The sequence below is a fragment of the Solea senegalensis genome, linkage group LG6, assembly GCF_019176455.1.
Source record: "Solea senegalensis isolate Sse05_10M linkage group LG6, IFAPA_SoseM_1, whole genome shotgun sequence".
In the NCBI taxonomy this organism is placed as follows: domain Eukaryota; kingdom Metazoa; phylum Chordata; class Actinopteri; order Pleuronectiformes; family Soleidae; genus Solea; species Solea senegalensis.
The window spans coordinates 1,508,218-1,529,358 of NC_058026.1; the positions used below are offsets into that span (position 1 = coordinate 1,508,218).

The 21,141-nt window shown below is 40.5% G+C and overlaps 1 protein-coding gene and 6 non-coding genes across 9 annotated transcripts; 6 read left to right on the forward strand and 1 right to left on the reverse strand.

The window, feature by feature from the left end:
* The first annotated feature begins 2,237 nt into the window (after positions 1 to 2,237).
* On the forward strand, positions 2,238 to 19,495 carry slc43a1b (solute carrier family 43 member 1b). Of its 3 annotated transcripts, none has more exons than XM_044028078.1 (15): positions 2,238 to 2,424; positions 7,103 to 7,261; positions 7,569 to 7,752; positions 7,836 to 7,891; positions 7,982 to 8,058; positions 11,392 to 11,484; positions 11,968 to 12,101; positions 12,945 to 13,069; positions 13,399 to 13,545; positions 13,671 to 13,706; positions 16,581 to 16,713; positions 16,932 to 17,064; positions 17,158 to 17,231; positions 18,424 to 18,547; positions 18,875 to 19,495. In XM_044028078.1, the coding sequence occupies exons 2-15, from the start codon at positions 7,108 to 7,110 to the stop codon at positions 19,082 to 19,084; spliced, it is 1,680 nt and encodes a 559-aa protein (XP_043884013.1). In that variant the 5' UTR covers positions 2,238 to 2,424; positions 7,103 to 7,107; the 3' UTR covers positions 19,085 to 19,495. The 3 variants fall into 3 exon arrangements, with proteins under 3 accessions (XP_043884013.1, XP_043884015.1, XP_043884014.1); XM_044028080.1 differs by having other exon boundaries at positions 12,948 to 13,069; XM_044028079.1 differs by lacking the exon at positions 2,238 to 2,424 and adding an exon at positions 5,604 to 5,892.
* Positions 8,343 to 8,434, reverse strand: trnar-ucu. The gene is given in 2 exon segments: positions 8,343 to 8,378; positions 8,398 to 8,434. It is a non-coding gene; the product is annotated as a tRNA-Arg (tRNA).
* On the forward strand, positions 14,317 to 14,389 carry trnav-uac. Its single transcript has one exon. It is a non-coding gene; the product is annotated as a tRNA-Val (tRNA).
* trnav-uac lies at positions 14,703 to 14,775 on the forward strand. Its single transcript has one exon. It is a non-coding gene; the product is annotated as a tRNA-Val (tRNA).
* trnav-uac lies at positions 15,089 to 15,161 on the forward strand. Its single transcript has one exon. It is a non-coding gene; the product is annotated as a tRNA-Val (tRNA).
* trnav-uac lies at positions 15,325 to 15,397 on the forward strand. Its single transcript has one exon. It is a non-coding gene; the product is annotated as a tRNA-Val (tRNA).
* Positions 15,696 to 15,768, forward strand: trnav-uac. Its single transcript has one exon. It is a non-coding gene; the product is annotated as a tRNA-Val (tRNA).
* Positions 19,496 to 21,141: the final 1,646 nt, after the last annotated feature.

Sequence of the window (21,141 nt, forward strand, 5' to 3'; positions counted from 1 at the left end):
ACATTCAGAGATTAGAAAACGTTCACACATTCAGAGATTAGAAAACTTTCACATTCATACATCAGTGTTTACCAAACCTGGAAATCATGATGTTTCTCAAATGTCTTTTTTTTGTCAAATGGAGCAAAGAAACCAGAAAATATTAATATTTAAGAAGGTGAAAAATCACAAAGCTTGTATGAATTGTAACTCTAAAACTTATTCATCGATGATTGATTTAGTCATTGATTAACAATCGAATAATCATTGCAGCTCTAATCCTGTCATTTTTAACCTTAATTTAACGTAAGGAGGACGTACGTTGATCGGACACATCCATGAACCAGACAGCGTGTTGATGAGTTTCCGATAATAAAATGCTACATAAAGCACCTTTTTAATGTGAACAGTAAGTGGATTGGATAATAGAAAGCACGGGCTGGTGCTTAATCATCGTGTCGTTCTCAAAGATGCTTAAAAGGTCCAGTAGTGTGACAGAATTAGTGCCATCTAGTGGGGAGACTGCAGATAGTCACACCCCCACCACCACCCCTTTTTTTAAGTGCGTCAGGAAACTGGAAACTACGGTGGCCTTTGTATACCAGAAAGGATGTCGTTCCTCTTTCCCGTAGTAAAAAAAAAAAAAGGCAACATGCAAGCTCTTGCTGGCACAAGATGGCGCCCTCCTCCCCTCAAAGCAAGGCCCACGCCTGAAATAAATATATATATATATATACACACATATACAGCTTTTTCTAAGTCAAATAATTGAAATAATTATACAAATAAATTAGGCCTTTAACAGTGAAAAATCGTAAAAAGGAAATGATATGCAGTCAAAACCAATGAGCTGCTGCTAAGTTGACGCTTACTGCGACTGATGCTACACATCACAATCTAAAAACTACTAATGTTCTAGAAACACGCAGTTTACTTTAAACTATAATAATGATTCAAAACAAATAAAGAGAATGGAACTATATGTTGACAAAAATTAATATTAACAGTGGGTGTAAATCAGCTTTAGCCTCAGCCCCTTTTTTCCTTTTGACCCACCTACTTCCTGTTTTTTTTTGTTTTGGTTTGTCGATTGAATAAAAAACTCATTTTGGATGAACTGCCGCTCGGCATAACTTTATAAGTAGAGTTGGATCATTTACATTTTTACAATTGACTTTGTTTCTTTGGATCAATTTCTGTGCTACTTTTTCTTCATTTTCAAAACTGACGGCTCTGATGAAGATGTTGAATTTACGCTGCGTGTGATGGACAACAAACGTATTTAATGTTAGGACCTTGACTTTGTATTGTTGTATTGTATCAACTTATTGTTTGTTCATCACCCTCCCCCCCTTTTTTCCATAAAACTTACTTTATTGTATAGAATTTTCACAATTCTCTTAATTTAAATTCCAGTTTAGCTTTGGCAATTTAATGACATCATTTCATAAAATTTAGACCTTATTCTTTCAACATGGCAGTTTATTGCACTCGTTCGGTTTCCTCGATAACATTTGTTGTCATTTCTTACAGTTCTTTTCTATATTTTTGTTAATACTGTTCTTCTTTAGCAGCCTCTAATGTTCTTATTTTTCTCTTTTTTCTTTTCTTTTGTACCAAAACATAGATGCGGTTAATATTTATTTTTAATTTAATTTGTCCCGCATACCGTGACAAATCCCCAGTGTACCAAGTTTGATCACACTTTTGCTATTCACAACTATATTATTATTATTATTTATTAATTATTATTACTGTTATCAGCTGAGACCCCCACATGTTTCTAGGTGTGAGGTGAGTAGAAGTGAGGGTTTTTTTTGGGAGCGACGTAAATGTTGTTGTTGACCGCCTTGCCTGTTGAAATAAAGGTTGAAGTGAATTGAAGAAGAACTTCATGTCAAGAGAGATTTCTTTACTTGCAGCAGTCTTAGGGAGATCTTCATAGTACGGTGGACACAGAAGAGTGATTTATTTGCAACTCATACCGGCAGCATAACAATAAATTCATTAAAAAACACACAGCGATATTTGCCCTGGTGTATCCACTGTCATGTTGAAATCGTATGAAAGTGTGAGTGAATGGGTGAATGGTAGTGTAAAGCAGCTTTTTGAGTGGTCATCATGACTAGAAAAGCGCTTTATAAATACAGATCATTTTAACATTAGTGTCCCCACAAAGATAGACATTCTGTGTGAGTTAAGGTCAGTAGTGTGTGTGTGTGTGTGTGCTCTATTTAGACATAGTGTGTGCGCACAGATAGAGAGAGAGTGAACATGTGCGAGTGAATGCAGCTGCCACATGGAGAGAAAGACATGACACGTTCAAACGCCTGAAGAGAGGAAGACCAACGTCAGATCACCGATCAAAGTTCCACCACCACCGTCCAGAAACCGCGACTCACTCAGACTAACGCCGTCCACTGCAGCAGCGGGGCAACTCTGAAAGTAAGGCATTCACAGCGAGTGTGTGTGTGTGTGTATGAATCATTGTTGAAGACAGAATGTGTGAGTGGCAGATTTTCAAAGTTTGTAGCCGAGTAAATGTTTGTCTCTGGACGTTTCAGGGAGTTTACAATGCCGCATTGTAGTTATCGTACATTTTCCAAGTTCCTTGTTGTACGTTTCAACCGAGCGCCGCTATAAATCAGTCGTACGCGTCGCTCTGTTCCGTTTTTATTCTTGAAATGTTGCAAATAACCACATAAAGGGTTGTTTTGCCAGAGATACAAATCTAAATCTTATACTTTATTAATCCCCTTAGGGAAATGATTTCTCTGCATTTGACCCACCCAATATTGACCCATCCTAGAAGTAGGAGCAGTGGGCTGCCACACTGAGTAGCACCCGGGGAGCAATGGGGTTGGGTACCTTGCTCAGGGATACCCAAACCTTTTTGACCTGGTGGGGACTTGAACCGGCAACCCTCCAGTTACAAGCCAAGTTCCCTTTCCACTTGGCCACGGGCTGCTTGGAGGTGACATCAGTCCTTCCAACTCGGAAAATCTGTGCAACCCCAAAGCCCTGGTACACTTACGCACAGCCACGTAAGCTATGGTCGTATATGACAGATAGATGAATTTATTCAATAGCCACCAGGGGGTGACAAGTGTGGGAGTGCAAAGAACAAGTGAGGGGGGGCAAAGGACAAGTGTGAGGGGCGAAAGAACAGAGTGGAAAGAATGCAAAAGAACAAATCAGGAGTGCAAAGAACAAGTGAGGGGGCGCAAAGAACAAGTGAGGGAGCGCGAAAGAACAAGTGAGGGAGCGCAAAGACAAGCGCGAGGGAGCGAAAGAACGCAAAGAACAAGCGAGGGAGCTTAAAGAACGCTTAGGGCGCAAAGAACAAGTGAGGGAGCGCAAAGAACAAATCAGGAAAGAAGAACAAGTGAGGGGCGCAAAGAAAAGCCAGGAGCTTAGAACAAAGTTAGGGCAAAGAACAAGAAGCGCAGGAGTGCAAAGAACAAATCAGAACAAATCAGGAGTGCAAAGAACAAGCGAGGAGCTTGAAAGAACAAGTGCAAAGAACAAATCAGGGAGTGCAAAGAAGCAAAGAACAAGTGAGGGGGCGCAAAGAACAAGTGAGGGAGCGCAAAGAACAAGCCAGGGAGCGCAAACAATAAAATACAATATTTTTGAATGATTAAAGCGATATTTGTTTTGCTTTTTAAAAAGTGAAAATATTGACACTTGATCTAATTCTATAATTCTGCGAGTTGCAAAAAGAATGTCGTTTTATGACGACGTTCCTAATAAAGACTGCACGGACAAAGACAGTTTCACGTCGCTCGCTGTATTAAAAAAAGAAAGAAAAGAAAATTCAAAAGTCCAACATTAGCATTTAACTAAAATTTAGGAAAAGTTGCGTCACCTCCTCCTCCTCGTGTCTCTGTTGCCGCGGTGACCCAGAGTTTAAAATGTGCACGACCTTCTGTTTATCTCAGTGAGCTCACGTCAAATATTCTCTGAAAAAAAATCAATGCTCCACTTTTTTTTGGTTTCCCAAATACTTGAAAAATTAAGTTAAAATGTATATTATTTTATTTTGACGTCATGTCTTTGTCGTCATGAATTGTTAAATAAATATATATATAATTAAACATGTTTAACATTAATTCAGAGCAACTGAGAGGGTAAAAAATAACATTTATGGGAATTTGTTTTGTTTCTCAATTTCTGTTGGTACGTCCCCATAAAACACACACACACAATGTTTGTGCAGCTATTCTTCTGAGGACATTTTTTTACAGCCTAAGCAAAGCCTTATCACTAACTCTTAACAATAACCACAATTAAAATTATTAGTCCTCAACTTGACCAGTTCTTTTAGAAATGAGCTTCTGCCTCATTAGGACCAGGTTTTGGTCTCCGGTCAGTGTGCAGGTCCTAAAGTCAGTAGTTCAAATATTGATAGACTCACAGCTGGGGGTGTGTGTGTGTGTGTATACGTATCTTTTCTCGGTCCAAAAACAACCTTAAAAATTATTCTCTGTGAGGACATTTTGTCTGGGATCCACAGCTTTTAGAGTTAAGACCCAGTTTTAGGTTTAAGGTAAGGGTTAGCATGAGGTGTCCTCGCCAAGGCATAAAAACTAGTTTGTGTGTGTGTGTGTAAATGTGCAGATCACAGTACCCGACACTCGACACTGTCATTACAGCAAACTCCATAAAGTTCAGCTGGGGTCAAACGTTTCTCGTCTCTCTGGGTGTCATCTTCCTCTTCCTCCTGACTCCTCTCACTCTTCCTCGGAGGTTTCGCGCTCACAAGCAAACGTCACGTGGAGTTTTAACTCGACCCATGACACCACTGACTCTGACAAAAAACACACACACACACACACACACATACTGGATTTATGTTACTGATTCATGTACAGCCATGGTTCTAAAACTGTGGCACGTGTACCACCAATGGTTCGTGAGCTTCCTCTAGTGTAACAAAGTAAAAATGTGTCTTTTATTAATGTATTATTTCATCAATGTGCTTAAAAAACACAAATGTACTTATGGAAAGTTGTCTAACTTTCTATCTATCTAGCAGAAACTCAATTTCTAGATAGATGTCATTACAACATTCACATTCATCTGTACTTTATTTATATTTCTAGTTACTTTTACTCCACTACACTTCCTCTAACTGTCTTTGTTACTCGTTATCACCAAATCACTGCAACTTGGGGCTAATGCTCAAGGACACATATTCAAGGAATTGAACCCACAACCCTCTAATTGAAGGACAGCTTGCCCTACCACTGATCCACCATGGCTCAAGCCTAACTCCTCACTTTTTTTTAATACTTTTAATTCCAAAACTTATGTACATTTTATGTCAGTAAGTGTCACATACTTTAATAATTGTACTTAAGTAGTACTACTTTATTTTAAAGTGACTTCAAATCATTTTCCGGTCAAATATAATGGACACGCGCCCCCTCCCGCCGGTAGCCTGCGTTAGCTAGTGCTAACATGTGGCATACACACACACACACACACACGTACACGCAAAGATAACGCAACCAGCGTCCTTTCAAGTATTCTTTGCTTTTGCCCGGCGTTAGCTCACACTACACGGGAGAACACAGATGCACAATTAATTCAAGTTTTAAATACTTACATGATATCGGGAAATTCACCGCGGATAATTTAACACGGCTATACTTACGTTCAGCTGGAAGTTTTAGTGCTAATTATTGTGGTATGAGTGGCTTGTGGTTGGGAAACCGGCTCATAGGAGCATTACCGCCACCTCCCGGGCCGGGTGTGGATTGACAAGAGCGCTGAGCCCCTCAAGCAGATTACAGCAGATTACAGCATATTATGAAAAGTGTCTGTCCAGTGTTGGGTTTTTTTACAGCAGCAACAACAGAACGACTAGAAGCTGAGAGGAGGAGCTGGTGGGTGGTCAATGCAAATTAGGTGAGCTGATTACGTTTACGAGCGTGCACTTTTGTGATTGGCTCAGGGCAAAACTGTTAAAATACAGTCATTTTATGAATTCATTCATCACACCAGAAGACTTTTGCTAAATGAGATGAATACAATAAATATTAAAATTCTAATAAAAAACAAACATATATTTAATTAATATTTAATAAGGTCACTTCTGGTCAAACAATAATAATTAGCTTGCAAAGACAAATTAACATAAAGGCCTACAGCTCCTCTAAATGTAAGCTATGCATTTGGTTAATTTTATGATCCAATGCCTTGGCTTTCAAGATTATTATGCTGAAATACTACATATATATATATATGTACATATATACATTGCCTTGTCTTAGTTTCCTCGATGTGGAGTTTGTAATGTGTAAGTTTTCAATCGATCCCTCTTGAATATGAATTTAGATATGACGGGAAGTCATATAATAATAATGTATTAAGTGCTACTGAGTAATCTGTAATGTTGATGTGATTTCTACTGAGTTATCTGCTGTAGTGTAGCGATTACTGTGTAATAATGCAGTAATGACCACCGAATATCCGTTTTGTAATGTAGTTATTATCACTTTAATGCAATATTACACGATAATCACCAGTAAGTACTAAACTATAACAAGATTCCTGAGTAGTAATGACTACCTTACTGAATATAGTTAGTCAGTAGTGTTACAATGGCTGCTGACTGTGTGTAGTAATTACTGTTGTTTATCATGTAGCAACGCAGTAATTACTACTGAATATTCGTTTAGCTTGTATTACTGAGTAATCACGCAGTTATTGCTGCTGATTAGTCACTCAATAATGTAATAATTACCGTGTAATAATGCAATCATTAATACTGAATATTAGTAGTATAATAATTACTGCTGATTAAGCGTGTATTTATGTAGTTTATTACAGTTGTCGTGTGATAATGAAGCGATTACGGAAGAGTATTTATTTATGCGACAATGTACTAATGCAGAATCATATAATACTGTCGTAATCTGACAAACATATATAAGACAAAATATGATATTTTAGATATTTTATCCCCAAGACAAAGAATGTTTTGCATAATTTGAAACTTGAAAGAATACTTATATTCTTTCATATCCGTATAACCCTTGCTCGACCACACTGTAAAAATAAACAGGCTCGACGATAATCAGTTTGGTGAACTGACACACTTGTTTTTCGTCTCCAGCTGTCATGGCTCCCAGTTTGGCTCAGGCGTACAGCAGGAGGTGGTGGATTGCCATCACTGCCATCATCGAGAACCTGCTCTTCTCTGCTGTTCTGCTGGGCTGGACCTCTCTCCTCATCATGCTGAAGAACGAAGGCTTCTATTCACACGTTTGCGTCGGTAAGAAAAAAAACAAAAAAAAACATCCGATCAGAATGAATGAAATCATAATCATCAATCATAAAACACAAGAAAATTCAATAACATGAAGAAACATGAACCTTTTTCACCAGTACGATGATCCTTGAACCTTGAGTCCTTGAGTGTTAGCAGTCTGATGTTAGCAGTGTGTTTTAAATGCTCCTAGCTAGCTAGCTGACTATAGATCGATAGAACTTGTCAAGCCAGAACCGTAGCTCGCCTTAACTGTGCCTTTTTTTTTTTTAAATGATCGTATTTTGACTGTTTTATCTGTGATTTTATCCAGAGAACGACTCCGTCGGTGCTAACACCACTTCCTTGGAGAACCACGAGTGGAGTAGCTGTTTGGAGCAGGAGAAGATATTGAACCTCGGCTTCACCATCGGCTCTTTCTTGTTGAGCGCCGCCACGCTACCTCTGGGCATCTTGATGGACAAATACGGGCCGCGCCCCCTGAGGCTCGTTGGCAGGTAGGAATTGTGTTCGATTGCGTCTGCGGAAAAAAAGTGACCCTCACTTTTCACCAGGCGTCCTGTGTGTTTATGTGTTTCAGTTCGTGTTTCGCGGCTTCCTGTGCGATGATAGCTGCCGCCGCGTACAACCCCGAAGGTGAGCATTTCCGAACATTTCACTCAGCATGGTTTGAAAACCAGAAAATGAGAATTTTCACGATGTTTCTGTTCATCATTGTTCCATCAGTGTTGTCCTTCCTCATCTTCATCGCTGTCTCCTTCAATGGCTTCGGGGGAATCTGCTTGACCTTCACTTCACTCACAGTACGATTTCCACCGCTCACACATAAAAACACATCTTCCTCGTAATTCCACGTGACTCTCTCTGAGCTTTTGTTTAGATCTTGTTTTTCCCATTGAACAGGCGTGATGTTTTCCGATACCAATTTTATCAAATCCATGACAAGAACCTCTCAAAACCCAACACGGGTTTGTCCAGTTATTCTTCTCAGGACGCTGCAGTGACTCCTACTCATGTGGACAGATGAAACAACGGCAACCACAACTCAAATCTTAGCCCGTTCCTCAGAAATGAAGTTCTGTCAATATGACTCTGGTGGGACTCGAACCCACAACCTTTGAATCTCTTCTATAGAGCTATGCTAGAAGTCCAATGCGCTGTCCATTGCGCCACAGAGCCCCTATGCACTCATGATCACGGTCACTACCTCTCCCCGCCCACCCCTGCTCTGCTGCTGTATATGCACAAACACTCCCTCAGCCAGGTGTGATAGTTTTGCTTGATGTGGCACACAGGTGACGTTCCATCGTTTCTCTTGACAAAGACCAAACACAGACTGAATAATAACAATAATAGGTTCAATATCAATCAATCATCAAGCCCCTCCTGACAGAACGCCAGGACTCCACCCAGCGTGGATCTGTCCACTCACGGCTCTGTGTTTGTGTTCCAAACACACAGTGTGACTCTGCTGCTGTGGAACCCTTGTGATCACAAGCTTGTGTCTCCACGTGAGTGAGAGTGCGTGTGTGTGTATTTTGGAAAGCAACACATGTTGTTCCACGCGTTCTAAATTCTGCCGCAGCCTCTCAGCCAATCAGAAAACCCGGTGGTCAACACACCCACTCCCACACACTCCTCTACCCTGTCTCTCTGTCTCTCTCTTACTGCAGTTCCCTGGGTTAGAATGTGTCCTGGACTTGACATTGTTGACATTGTCATTTTGTCCTTTTGTGTTTGTGGTTGTGTATTCTTGTATTTATATTTTTGCCAGGTCCAAAAACACGCAGACCTATCTTTGTGAGGATATTTTGACCCTGTGGGGGTCATTTTGTCTGGGCCCCACAAATTTAAATGGCTTTTTCCATGAACTGAAAAAACCTGGTTTTAAGGTTAGAATTCATTCAGGTTAGGGTAAGGGTAAGGGTATGGTAAGGGTAAGTGTTAAGCTTAGGCATTTAGTTGTGATGGTTAAGGTTAGACTTAATTTCATGTAAACATGTTAGTTCGACTGAAATCGGGTGTCTTAGTCGGACTAAGATACCTGGATAATACGATTCGTTGTCCGATTACTCCAGCATGTGTGCGCTTTGTCGGACTATAAAACAAAGTGACGGCAGTTTCATGCAGTTTCATGCAGCTATGATGACTCCGCCCACATTGATGAGGTACTACAGTAATGGAAAACCACGCCGAACAGTGTACAGCCGAGCCGTGCCGAGACTGTGTAGTGAAAAAACACTATAAGTGTCTAGGCTGGTCTGTAGGAGGCGGGTCAAGTGGAAAAAAAAGTAATTATGAGTTTAAAATAATATCATGATATTCCAGCATAACACAGTTACACAGTATTACAACTTTCAAAATAAAACTGTTTTGATATGGAACGATGGCGTCCACATGAATACAGATTCCTTAAAAGGATAGCGGCACAAACCTGTGTGTGTGTGTGTGTGTGTGTGTTTGTGTGTGTGTGTGTGTGTGTGTTATAACACTGCCTGATGTAAACAGTGTGTATTCCCAGCAAACCTCAGCAGCTGCCAATACTTTTTATGTTCCGTGTCAACTCTGATAAGACAGTTTGCACAAAAGTAAACAAACTGACGGGAACCCCTCCTGGTACAATGGTACAATCCTAAGTATAAAGTACCTAAAAGTGATACTTAAGTAAATGTTAAAGTATGTGACCAGAAAATGACTTTGGTAGAAGTTGAAGTCACTTTTTTGTATAATATTACTTAAGTAAAAAGTCTTAAAGTTTATGACTTTTACTGTTTTCTGATATGAAATGTACTTAAGTAAATGTAAAAACAGAGCCATGGAGCCATGGTGGCTCAGTGATAGCCACCATGGAAAGCCAGTGTTGTCTTTCAACAGGAAGGTTGTTGGTTCAGTTCCTGGCTCTGCTAAGTCTATATGTGTCCTTGAGCAAAGACACTTAACCCTGTGTGAAAACAGCAGCTCATTGAGACTAGAAAACTATATAAATACAGACCATAATACCAACTCTTCTTCTTCTGATTTTATTTGGCAGTAACGAGTAACAAAGTAGTTAGAGGAAATGTAATGGAGTCAAGACTTAAACTGAAGTACAGATACGTCAATTTTGTACTTTGTTACAGTACTATATATACGTGTATGTATGTATACATATATATATATGTATAGTATTTTATTTGTTGTAATTCAGGTATTCTCACGTGCAAATTGCAAATATGCTTAAAAAAATCCCTGAATGGAAACTGAGCTGATGTCATTCCTCTCTCCTCATGTTTCCATGTTCTTGTTGTTGTTGTTGTTGTTGTTGTTCCATTCTTCTCTGGCCCTCCCTCACCTCCCCCTCCATGTCTCTCTCTCTCATGAACTGCTGCCGCGTGTGTTTCCATATTTCACCTCATCATTGTGTCTGTGAGCTCGGCTCCAGTAAACTGTGCCCTCACAGTTCTATCTTCCTTCATTATTAACAACAGTTTTAAAAAAAACAATAATCATTACAATGTCAATCAATAAAAGTGGAATTTATAAGTTATAAAATAACACTAATTTTAGTTAAATAAATGTTTTGCTTCTCCTTTACAGTGATAAACTCCCCCAATTTATTTAAAATATATACTTTAACAAATTGTGCATAAATAGTTCTAGAAACTAATGTAGGTGTTTTAAATCCATCAATGTGTTTTTTTTCTATGACTTTCAACTTCTATTAAAACTGACTGCTTTTTGCAACCACAACCAGAGTCGCCCCCTGGTGGCTATTCAATATATTGTTACTTTTAGTTTCTCCTCAGTCAGCAATACACACACACACAGTATCTCTCTCTCTCTCCCACATATACATATACATATATATACACATATACATATATGTATATGTATATATACCTCCTCACTAAGATATAACTAAGATATAAAAACAAGTTTGTGCGTTCCATCCGAGCTTGTTTGTATATAAGTCACTAGCTCCACCTGCTGGTTCACTTTGTAAAGTGCATGTAAAATACTAACGTCAGTGTCGTTGACTCACCAGAGCTTAGAGTTTACACACACACACACACACACACACACACTGTGGAGTTCAGTTGTGTTTCATTTCTGACAGAAAAAGATGGATAAATGACCTTTTTTCTCCTTTTCTTTAGTTGCCAAACATGTTTGGACACGTTCGAGCGACAATCCTCTCCCTGATGATCGGATCGTACGCTTCTTCAGCCGTCACCTTCTCTGGTGTCAAGGTGCTCACACACACACACACGACTTACATGTTTATTAGCATTAGCATCATGGAAAATAAAATAGTTATTCAGGACGTGAGATGAGATACAATGAGACAAGTTGAGAGGAAAGTCAAGATAAAATCAAAATAAAATGACATGAGATGTGGTCAGGAAGGTAAGATAAGGAAAAAGAATGTGAGATGAGACAAGAAAGATAAGGTAAGGTAAAATAAGATAGGTTAGAGTAAGTCAGAAAAGTAAGATAAGATAAAAATCATTTGAGATGAGATGAGATGAAGATGACGAGAGGAGAAAGAAAGATAAGATGAAATGGAGAATAAAGTGACCTAACATGAGATGAGAAGAAACGAAAGAAGAAGGTGAAGAAGGTTAAATCAGATACAACGAATTGACTTGAGATGAGACGAGAAATGACCCAATAAAGTATTCTTTACATTACATTTTCTTCTTTTGTATGTCATCCAAACCGTCCTCTTCCAGGTGATCTATGACCTGGGCGTGTCGTTCCGTGTCATCATGTGGGTTTGGTCTGGTATGGCCTGCCTGGTCGTCCTCAACTGCTTCCTGAACTGGCCCAACGAGTCCTTCCCTGCACCCGAGGACCCCCGCTACACGTCAGTATCATGTTTGTTATATGTATGTCATTATGTTTTAAAGTAACTCCGATGTCTGACTGGAAACTGAACTTTGCTTTTGCTTTGCTAACTCCCCCCTCCCCCAACACCAAATCCCATAGAGAAAATCAACCATTTTAACATCACGAGCACACAGGAGTCCTGTTAGTGACGTGTAGACCAGCAGCTCCTGTGTCTCACTGAGCTAAAAATGCGGATTTTCTCTATGGTTTGGACAAACTTCACTTTCCAGTCATAAAATGCTGTTTAACAGGGAGATAAAGCAGCAGAAATGTTCTAAGACTTCAAATTCTGTTGCGACTGCTGCTCGTCGGGGAACTACGGTGGCCTTCACATACCATAAAGTATGCTTTTCTTCTTTAAAACACAAACACACGTCGGGATCTATTTAGGTTTTATGGCTGTAGAATTGAATTCAGTGAATGAGTTCTTCTGCTCCTTTTTATCCAAGATAACTTTGACTTTCCGTATCTGGCAGTTATTCAGCCGTTTAGGAATTACGGCGGATACTGCAGATTCTTCCCGAGTGTCAGCGTTTTATTTCCTCCCAATGTCGCTTATTTTTCCCATTTTCATTGAAACGTCAAAACGAAACTCAAAACCTGACCACAGGTGCCCCTGCATGACCCCGGGGCCAGTGTCAGCCTCGGGCAGAATATAAGACATGAAATACAACCCCCTAGTGGTTCTCTCACAAATAAAAATGAGACTTGGCTCCTCCTACACATTTTCTTCTGCCAAAACATGTTGTTATGGTTACTGAAACCAGGTTAGGGATGGTGTAGATAACTGACCTGTCTGTCTCTGTTTTTGTTATTTTAGTAGTAAATCAATGAAAATGAGCGGAGTTGAGAAAGAAGACAAGGCGCCGGGAGACAAGTACGTCGCTCATGTGGACGGCAAGACAGCAGATCCCGAGCAGCCAGGCTCACGAGGCCCAGCGCAGGGTGATTCAAGATTCACCTGCATTTGACATACTGGCACCCTTAAATGTTCACATTTTAATCCATTCGATCCCAGAAGAACTTTCTGGATCAGTACAGAACTTTACCTGCTTATTATATGACAAATATCAGACTGAAATATCAAATATCTGCTCACATGTCACTGAGACACATCTGAACATGTTAAAAAGGGATCACACTTGGTTGATTACCTGCCCATCACCAACAATTCAGAGTGACTCCACCCACACAAACCAAATCTAATCTGCAACCTGTAGTCTCGCCATTAGATGTCACTAATCCTCACTTGCTCTCTTCTTCTTCTTCTTCAGGCTCGGTGACGTTCTGTCACTCTGTCTGTTCTCCAATCTTCCTGTGGAGTCTCATCACCATGGCGATGACCCAGCTGCGGCTGATCTTCTTCATGGGTGCCATGAACGAGATGGTGGAGTTTTTGGTCACCCACGGCGACCCCCACCGTAAGAATAATACCTAAAAAAAAAGACAAGAAAACTGCACAACATGAGACGTGGTTCTTCATTAGAACCTTTCAAATTTCTGGTGGGGAGATTCCTGACCTGCTGCTGCTTTTCTTCTCTTCCAGCCTCAGAGATGCTGCAGAAGGAGGCGAGTGAACAAGGTAAGTCCCTGACTCGATCATCAGAACTGGAACCAGAATCCTATCTTTGATGGTACTTGATTGGTGCTACAGTTATATAGCTCCACTAATAATTCACTGCTTCTTAGAGGCCACACACGACAACATTTTTATATTAAGAAAGCAGGGTTCCCCCATGGAACCTCTTAAAAACAGGTTCCATGTAGTGGTTATCCTGGGTTCTGGGCCCTGGGTTCAAATCCCAGGATAAGACTGTGTTGTCCTTTGCCTTTTTAGGTTATTTGCGCCTTAGTTGGTTTACACAGATAAGTGCAGGGTTCTCATGGGTCCTTGAAGGATTCTCAAAATTGCTCTTAACAGACATGGGTCATTGAAAGCGCTTGAATTTTGTGCGAGAAAGAAGTTGATTTCATACTTAGGTCAATGTCTCCCTTGTTTGTTACGACGCCACGATAGTGCTTGTCACGACTGCTTTACACGCAGAAGGTCCTGTGTTCAAACCCCGGTGGATATTTAGGTAAATGTTTCCCGTATTTGTTACCACGCCACCTACTGTTTCCTGCTTAACATCTTAAATGACATAAAAATCACTTAAGTGAAGGAATTTTCCATGTAGTCTTCTTTATGAGCAGGTTCCATAGTGTAGTGGTTATCACGTCTGCTTTACACGCAGAAGGTCCTGGGTTCAAACCCCAGTGGAACCAGATCTTTGGTAGCTGATGGAAAACAACTGGGTTTAAATCTCATGATAAGTAAAAAACTGTGCTGTCCTTTGCTTTAATGGGTCCCTGAAAGTTTGTGGATTTGTAAACATTTCAAGGAACCTTGAAAGATCAAACATTGCCCTGTTTATCATTGAAAGTGGTTGTGTTTTGTGTGAGAAACAAGTTGAGTTGATATTTAGGTAAATGTCTCCCGTGTTTGTTACGACGCCACCTACTTTTTCCTGCTTAACATCTTAAAAACATAAAAATCACTTAAATTAAGGAATTTTCCATGTACTCTTCTTTATGAGCAGGTTCCATAGTGTAGTGGTTATCACGTCTGCTTTACACGCTGAAGGTCCTGGGTTCGAACCCCAGTGGAACCAGATCTTTGATAGCTGATGGAAAACAACTGGGTGTAAATCTCCTGATAAATAAAAAACTGTGCTGTCCTTTGCTTTAATGGGTCCTTAAAAGTTTGTGGATTTGTAAACCTTTCAAGGCCCTTGAAAGATCAAACATTGCCCTGTTTATCATTGAAAGTGGTTGTGTTTTGTGTGAGAAACAAGTTGAGTTGATATTTAGGTAAATGTCTCCCGTGTTTGTTACGACGCCACCTACTGTTTCCTGCTTAACATCTTAAAAGACATAAAAATCACTTAAATGAAGGAATTTTCCACATTGAGCTTTTTATAAACAGGTTCTATAGTGTAGTGGTTATCACGTCTGCTTTACACGCAGAAGGTCCTGGGTTCAAACCCCAGTGGAACCAGATCTTTGGTAGCTGATGGAAAAGAAATGGCTTGAGTTGATATTTAGGTAAATGTCTCCCTTGTTTGTTACGACACCACCTACTGTTTCATGCTCTGAACACCTTAAAAGACATAAAAATCACTTAAATGAAAGAATTTTCCACATTGACCTCTTTATAAACAGGTTCCATAGTGTAGTGGTTATCACGTCTGCTTTACACGCAGAAGGTCCTGGGTTCAAACCCCAGTGGAACCAGGGCTTTGGTAGCTGATGGACAAGAAATGGGTTTAAATCCCATGATAAGTAAAAAGCTATGCTGTCCTTCACTTAATTGAATTTGTGGAGAACATTTCAAGGCCCTTGAAAGATCAAACATTGCCCTGCGAACCATTGAAAGTGGTTGAATTTTGTGTGAGAAACAAGTTGATACTTAGGCAAATGTTTGTTTCCTTTGTTTGTTACGACACCACCTACTGTTTCCTGCCCTAAACATCTTAAAAGAGATGAAAATCACTTAAATGATGAATTTTCCATGTGGAGGTCTTTATAAACAGGTTCCATAGTGTAGTGGTTATCACGTCTGCTTTACACGCAGAAGGTCCTGGGTTCAAACCCCAGTGGAACCAGACCTTTGGTAGCTAATGGACAAGAGGAAAAGAAATGGATTGAGTTGATATTTAGGTAAATGTCTCCTGTGTTTGTTACGACCTGACCTACTGTTTCATGCTCTAAATGTGTTAAAAATCACTGAAATAAAGGCTTTATTTAGAAGTAGGTTCTGTGGTGTAGTGGTTATCACATCTGTTTTACACTGGAACTTGTGTTTGGCAGCTTGTGGATAAGTCTCCCTTGTTTGTTACAACGCCACCTACTGTTTCATGCCCTGCATTGCTTGATGCACGTAGATGAGGCCGGCGCAGGACAAATGTTGAGTCCTAACTACGGGTGGTTTTGTGGACACTGTCCACTGTATGTCTCAGCCGCTCCGTGCAGAACAATGAGCAAGTAATGAAAATTCCAACATCTTTGTCTCACCAAGGACAAAAGACAAAGACTGACTCAGACCAAGATCCCAAGGACAATCACTTGTCAATCAATAAAAGTGGAGGCCATGAATGAAGACAAGCTCTTATAAGTTGTCAGCACATTCAGTCCTTGAATTTCAGGGAATTGGTCCTGGAAAAGTCTTTGAATTTGATGTGAACCAAGGTGTGGGAACACTGAGAAAAGATAGAGAAGTTTCTTTTTTTCTTGCCTAAAAAGAAAAATAATCTTGGCCAGCAATAATCTAACTTTGTCTTGATCAGATATCACAGTTCACTTTAAGCTTTCATGACCAGAAACAAGATAAAACAATGCAAATTTGCATTACATCCCAATCAAAAACTCTTCTGTCGTTGTTTTCTATTGACCCTCGCTTTGTCCTTGTCCTCCCCAGTGAGTTTCTACTCGTCCGTCTTCGGTACCATGCAGCTGCTTTGTCTGCTGACGTGTCCACTGATCGGTTACATGATGGACTGGAGGATGAAGGACTGTGAGGAGAAGAATCCAGTCACACCAACCCTGAAGAGGTATTTGCAGTACAATCTAATTCAATTTGTGAAGCAAAGTTAAGTGCCTTGCCCAAGGACACAGTGCAATCAAACCCACAGCCATCCATTTGAAAGTTGATTCACCCATTGTGTATGATAGAAGTCCATTGCTGCGTATAAGAGAGACAGTCAATATAGTTGTCATAATAAAAAGCAGTAAAAAAAACCCAAAAACATTTGACATTTGCTCTTTTCAGCCACTCGAATCACCCACAAAAAAGGGACAGAAAGATCCAGAAACTGACCAACGCTATGAGGTCCTTCACCTTCACCAACGTCCTGCTGGTCGCCTTTGGAATCCTTTCCATGATCGACCACCTGCCGATACAGGTTTGAGTTCTGACGTTCTGCTTGTGTCTCAGTCTCAGTGATGACACGGCGACCATGTGTGAATCCGCATCTATCTGTTGTTCTTTTTGTCAGATGGTGTCGTTTGTTCTGCACACCGTAGTGAGAGGATTCATCCATTCATGCTGTGGAGGTCTCTACGCTGCCGTGTGAGTACGACCACAAACAAACCCGCTACAGTTTAGAGTCGTTTTGGTCACACAGAAATGGCGTCCAGGGTGAAACACATCATAAAACACCACCTTCTGAGTCATCATAACCAGGCTGCGTGAAACTGTCGTGACATGGTTTTCTACGCGACACAAACACACAAACTAGTGATTTGTAAAGCAGTTGTTTTGGGTGTAACTGAATCATTAGAATCAGTGGATTAAAAATATTTGTTCACAGAATGGTTGAGTACTTCCTGCATGTCACTGAGCTGAAATACCACTGAACGTGGTCGTGATTGGCTCACGATTGCCGGCTTTCAGCAGTGCTGTCTCTAAATACACCAGATTCCTCTGTTAATTATTGAGATTTTAGACATTTCCTTTGCTAAATGTTGGAGATTAACGGAACGTTTTCAGGATTTTTTAAAGTTTTTTTAACTGTTCAGCTTTGTTCACTTTGATTCTTGTGTCGCGCTCGACTGGTGACGTCACATTTTACTATTGGCTCAGCTCGCTTAGAGCCACGTCAGAACAGGTACTAAAAAACCACCAGGTATCAGGTACCGTCACTGATGGAAAAGCAAAGAAAAATGAGTAGAGTCGTGCATGAACTGTGTAATGGATATTCGGCATTATGCTGTGTTTCCATCATGGTACGGTACGGTTTGGAACGGCCTGGGTCAGGCTTGTGTTTTGACTGAGAACAGTACCTTTATGTGGTAGGTGGGGTGTGGGCAGTGCCCGACGGCCAATGATGTTTTTCTGTCGCAATCAGCTAACTGTCGTAGGCCATACTGTACCATCTTACTCTGGTACCCCAAGGGAAGGGTGCCAAGAATGGAACAGTTGGGGCTGGCTTTTGGTAATTTGGTGCTATTCTTAGTATTAATGCAAAAAAAAACCTAACCGTACCAAACAACAGTGAGGATAAAGAGCTAGACAATGGATGAAACTTACTCTAAAAGTCCAAAGTCCTCAAGTTGCTCTTGACGGCTTTGCTAGCAGCGCATGAATGTATGTGAAAGATGTGAGATCCACTGTGTAAATGGGTGAATGACAAAAACTGTTGTGTAAAGCAGCTTTGAGTGGTCACCAAGACGAGGAAAAAGTGCTGCATAAATACAGAAGCTTACCATTTTGTATATAAACGCTTTGAGCTAAGCACTTCCTGTCTCCCATCCAACTCCAGGTATCCTGCCAACCACTTTGGGACACTAACCGGCATGCAGTCCATGATCAGCGCCGCCTTCGCTCTGCTACAGCAGCCGCTGTTCATGCTGATGGTGGGACCGCTGGAAAGAGATCCTTACTGGGTATAAAACACTCACACATACAGTACACTCACACACACACACACACAGGTTCAGACAGCTTTCCTTTTAAGGACTCTGAATCGACTTCTGTTTATTTGGACAAACTAAACAAAGCCTAATTCCTTAACCTTAACCATCACCACAGTTTTGTCAGAAATTAGGTTCTGCCTCAGGTTTTGGTCTCTATGAGGACTACCGGTCCTGACCAAGTCAGGGTTTATGCCAGAGAAGGTCCTAAGGAGGAAACAAATACAAGTGTGCTCACAGAAAACAAAAGCAACTTAATACCATCAACACATGTGCTGACACATTTCTCCTCGCAAACAGATCAATCTGAGTCTCCTCATCTTATCCCTGGCTGGATTCCTGTTGCCGGGCTATCTGGTCTATCACCGTAGAAACCTGATCAGGGCGAAGGTGGCACGAAATAATCTGGCCGACCAAGAGAATGTTCCCCTGAGCCAATCAGAGAGCCAGTCCAACTGGAACGCAGCAAACGGATATGCGGCAAACGGGCAAGCTATCTCAGAGAACTGAGGATCCACTTATACCACGTGATCACACGTTTAGAAGATCATGACTATAGAGCAGAGCTTTGACATTGTGAGCGTAATGTCAGATTTCTCATTGAGAAAATATCCTTTAAAGGTCCAGTGTGTGAGAATTAGTGACATCTAATGGTGGGAGGGCAGAAGGCAACAAACGGAGGATCTTCAACAAGTATGACAGGCAACTATGGTGGCCTGTGCTTACCAGAAAGCATGCACTCTTCAACAACTCAGAGATTCAGAATTTTCCCGACTGCCAAGTAACCATGCAACACTATTATTTAACGATGCAATTCTTTTGTGCGTGGTGTATATTCAACTTTACGGAAGCAGCGTGGATAAAGTGGAAAAATATAGTGCACTAAGAAGAATTATGTAGTTAAAAAAAATACCAATAAAATACTATAGAGAATACATAGACCTTGTAAAATACCCTTCCAATCTTTTCAGTGTTTTCTCCTTTTTCAGTGGTTAATAGTTTGTGAAAATTAGCAAGATGGCGGCCTCTATAAAGCAAAATCACCAAAATCGCCAAAAAATGGCTGTTCAACCCAAAATGGCGGCCTTCCTGTAGGATTTACAGCAACGTCCTCATTGACTTTTTGGACCGCCCTGACATGATTAACGGGTGTACCAACTTTCGTTCATGTACATGAAACATTTCCAAAAATTCACCCACTTCCAATTTTCCACGCTTTTTCATCGTACGACTTTCCCACGAACATTTTTAACCAGGATTGATGCGATCACAAACATTCATGGGTTCCTCTGACATAATAAGTTCCTTCCTCAAAAATGCTAATAATGACAATAACTCCTTCAATTTCAACATCACCGTCACCGTGCATCAGTACATCAGCAGTAAAACACGGATGAATATAACAGATTAAAAACAGAGAAGGAAGAAAGAATAAATAAATAAAAATAATGTGGAGTAGGATCATGAGCAACAGGTGAACTGGGTTTGGTGGTTGATGCTATCATGAAATGCGATTTTTCTATTGCTGTGTTCACACCTAACTCTGGGATAGCTGCCCTTTTTTCTGCAACATTGAACGCCAGTTGACACCAATCCTCCGGCAAAGGTGAAAACATACAAACATACTCACAATGTGTTGCATTTCTGCCGATAAACCTTCCTAAATGTTACACGCTGGACCTTTAACTTTAGATTCTGTCATTTAAAATGACACGTAGAGATGCCTCAGTGGTTGCAACAGAGCCTCGCTTTAGAATCTCAGCTCTGTTCCCCTCCTGTTTTGCAAAGCTCTACATTTTCCTATAAGACGTGTGCAATATATGTGTGTGTGTAATGGACTGGTGAACTGCACTCTGGGTAATTTACCCTTCACCCTAGCAAGAAGAAACAAACAAACGTAAAAGAATCAGAAACCATTTTCCACATACTACATATATTATGTGGCGATATACTTATGCTTAATTTATAGTTTCTGCTCTTGAAGTAGCTACGTGCTAACTGAATCATAGCAGCATGAAAGCAACAAAACAAAATGGCACACACCTCTCGGACACATACAAATAACCCTCAATGGGAATTAAAAACTTTTTTTTTTTACATTTTAGGAAAGTGTATTTATTACCTGACTGAAATTTATTTGTATGTTTCTGATTGGCGTAGCTTAAAAGCAGCTAGCCTGAATGTGTTACACGTTGAGAGCTCCTGAATTTAACATTTAGTTCTTTTTTGTAAATGTGAAAGTGACTGTATTTGGTTTAAGGGTGGAATCAACTGACTCTGCAACATGGCATTTCTATCAAAGGTGCTCACTGTTCGGACAGAGAAACTTGACGCTAATGCTAACCAACATTGTGAACTCAGGGCAGATTAGGAGTTGCACTCGGTTCACCCAGACGTGTTGTTCTGTACATAATACTGCTATAATTATGATAGCTATGGGGAATATGAACAGGGTTATGTTTTTATTTAACAGCTGCTGTTGGTGACGTCTTTAAGTTAAAATTGCTGTATATTCTGACAACTGTCACTGACCTGAGTGTTTACCCAGAGACACATGCACACAGTTC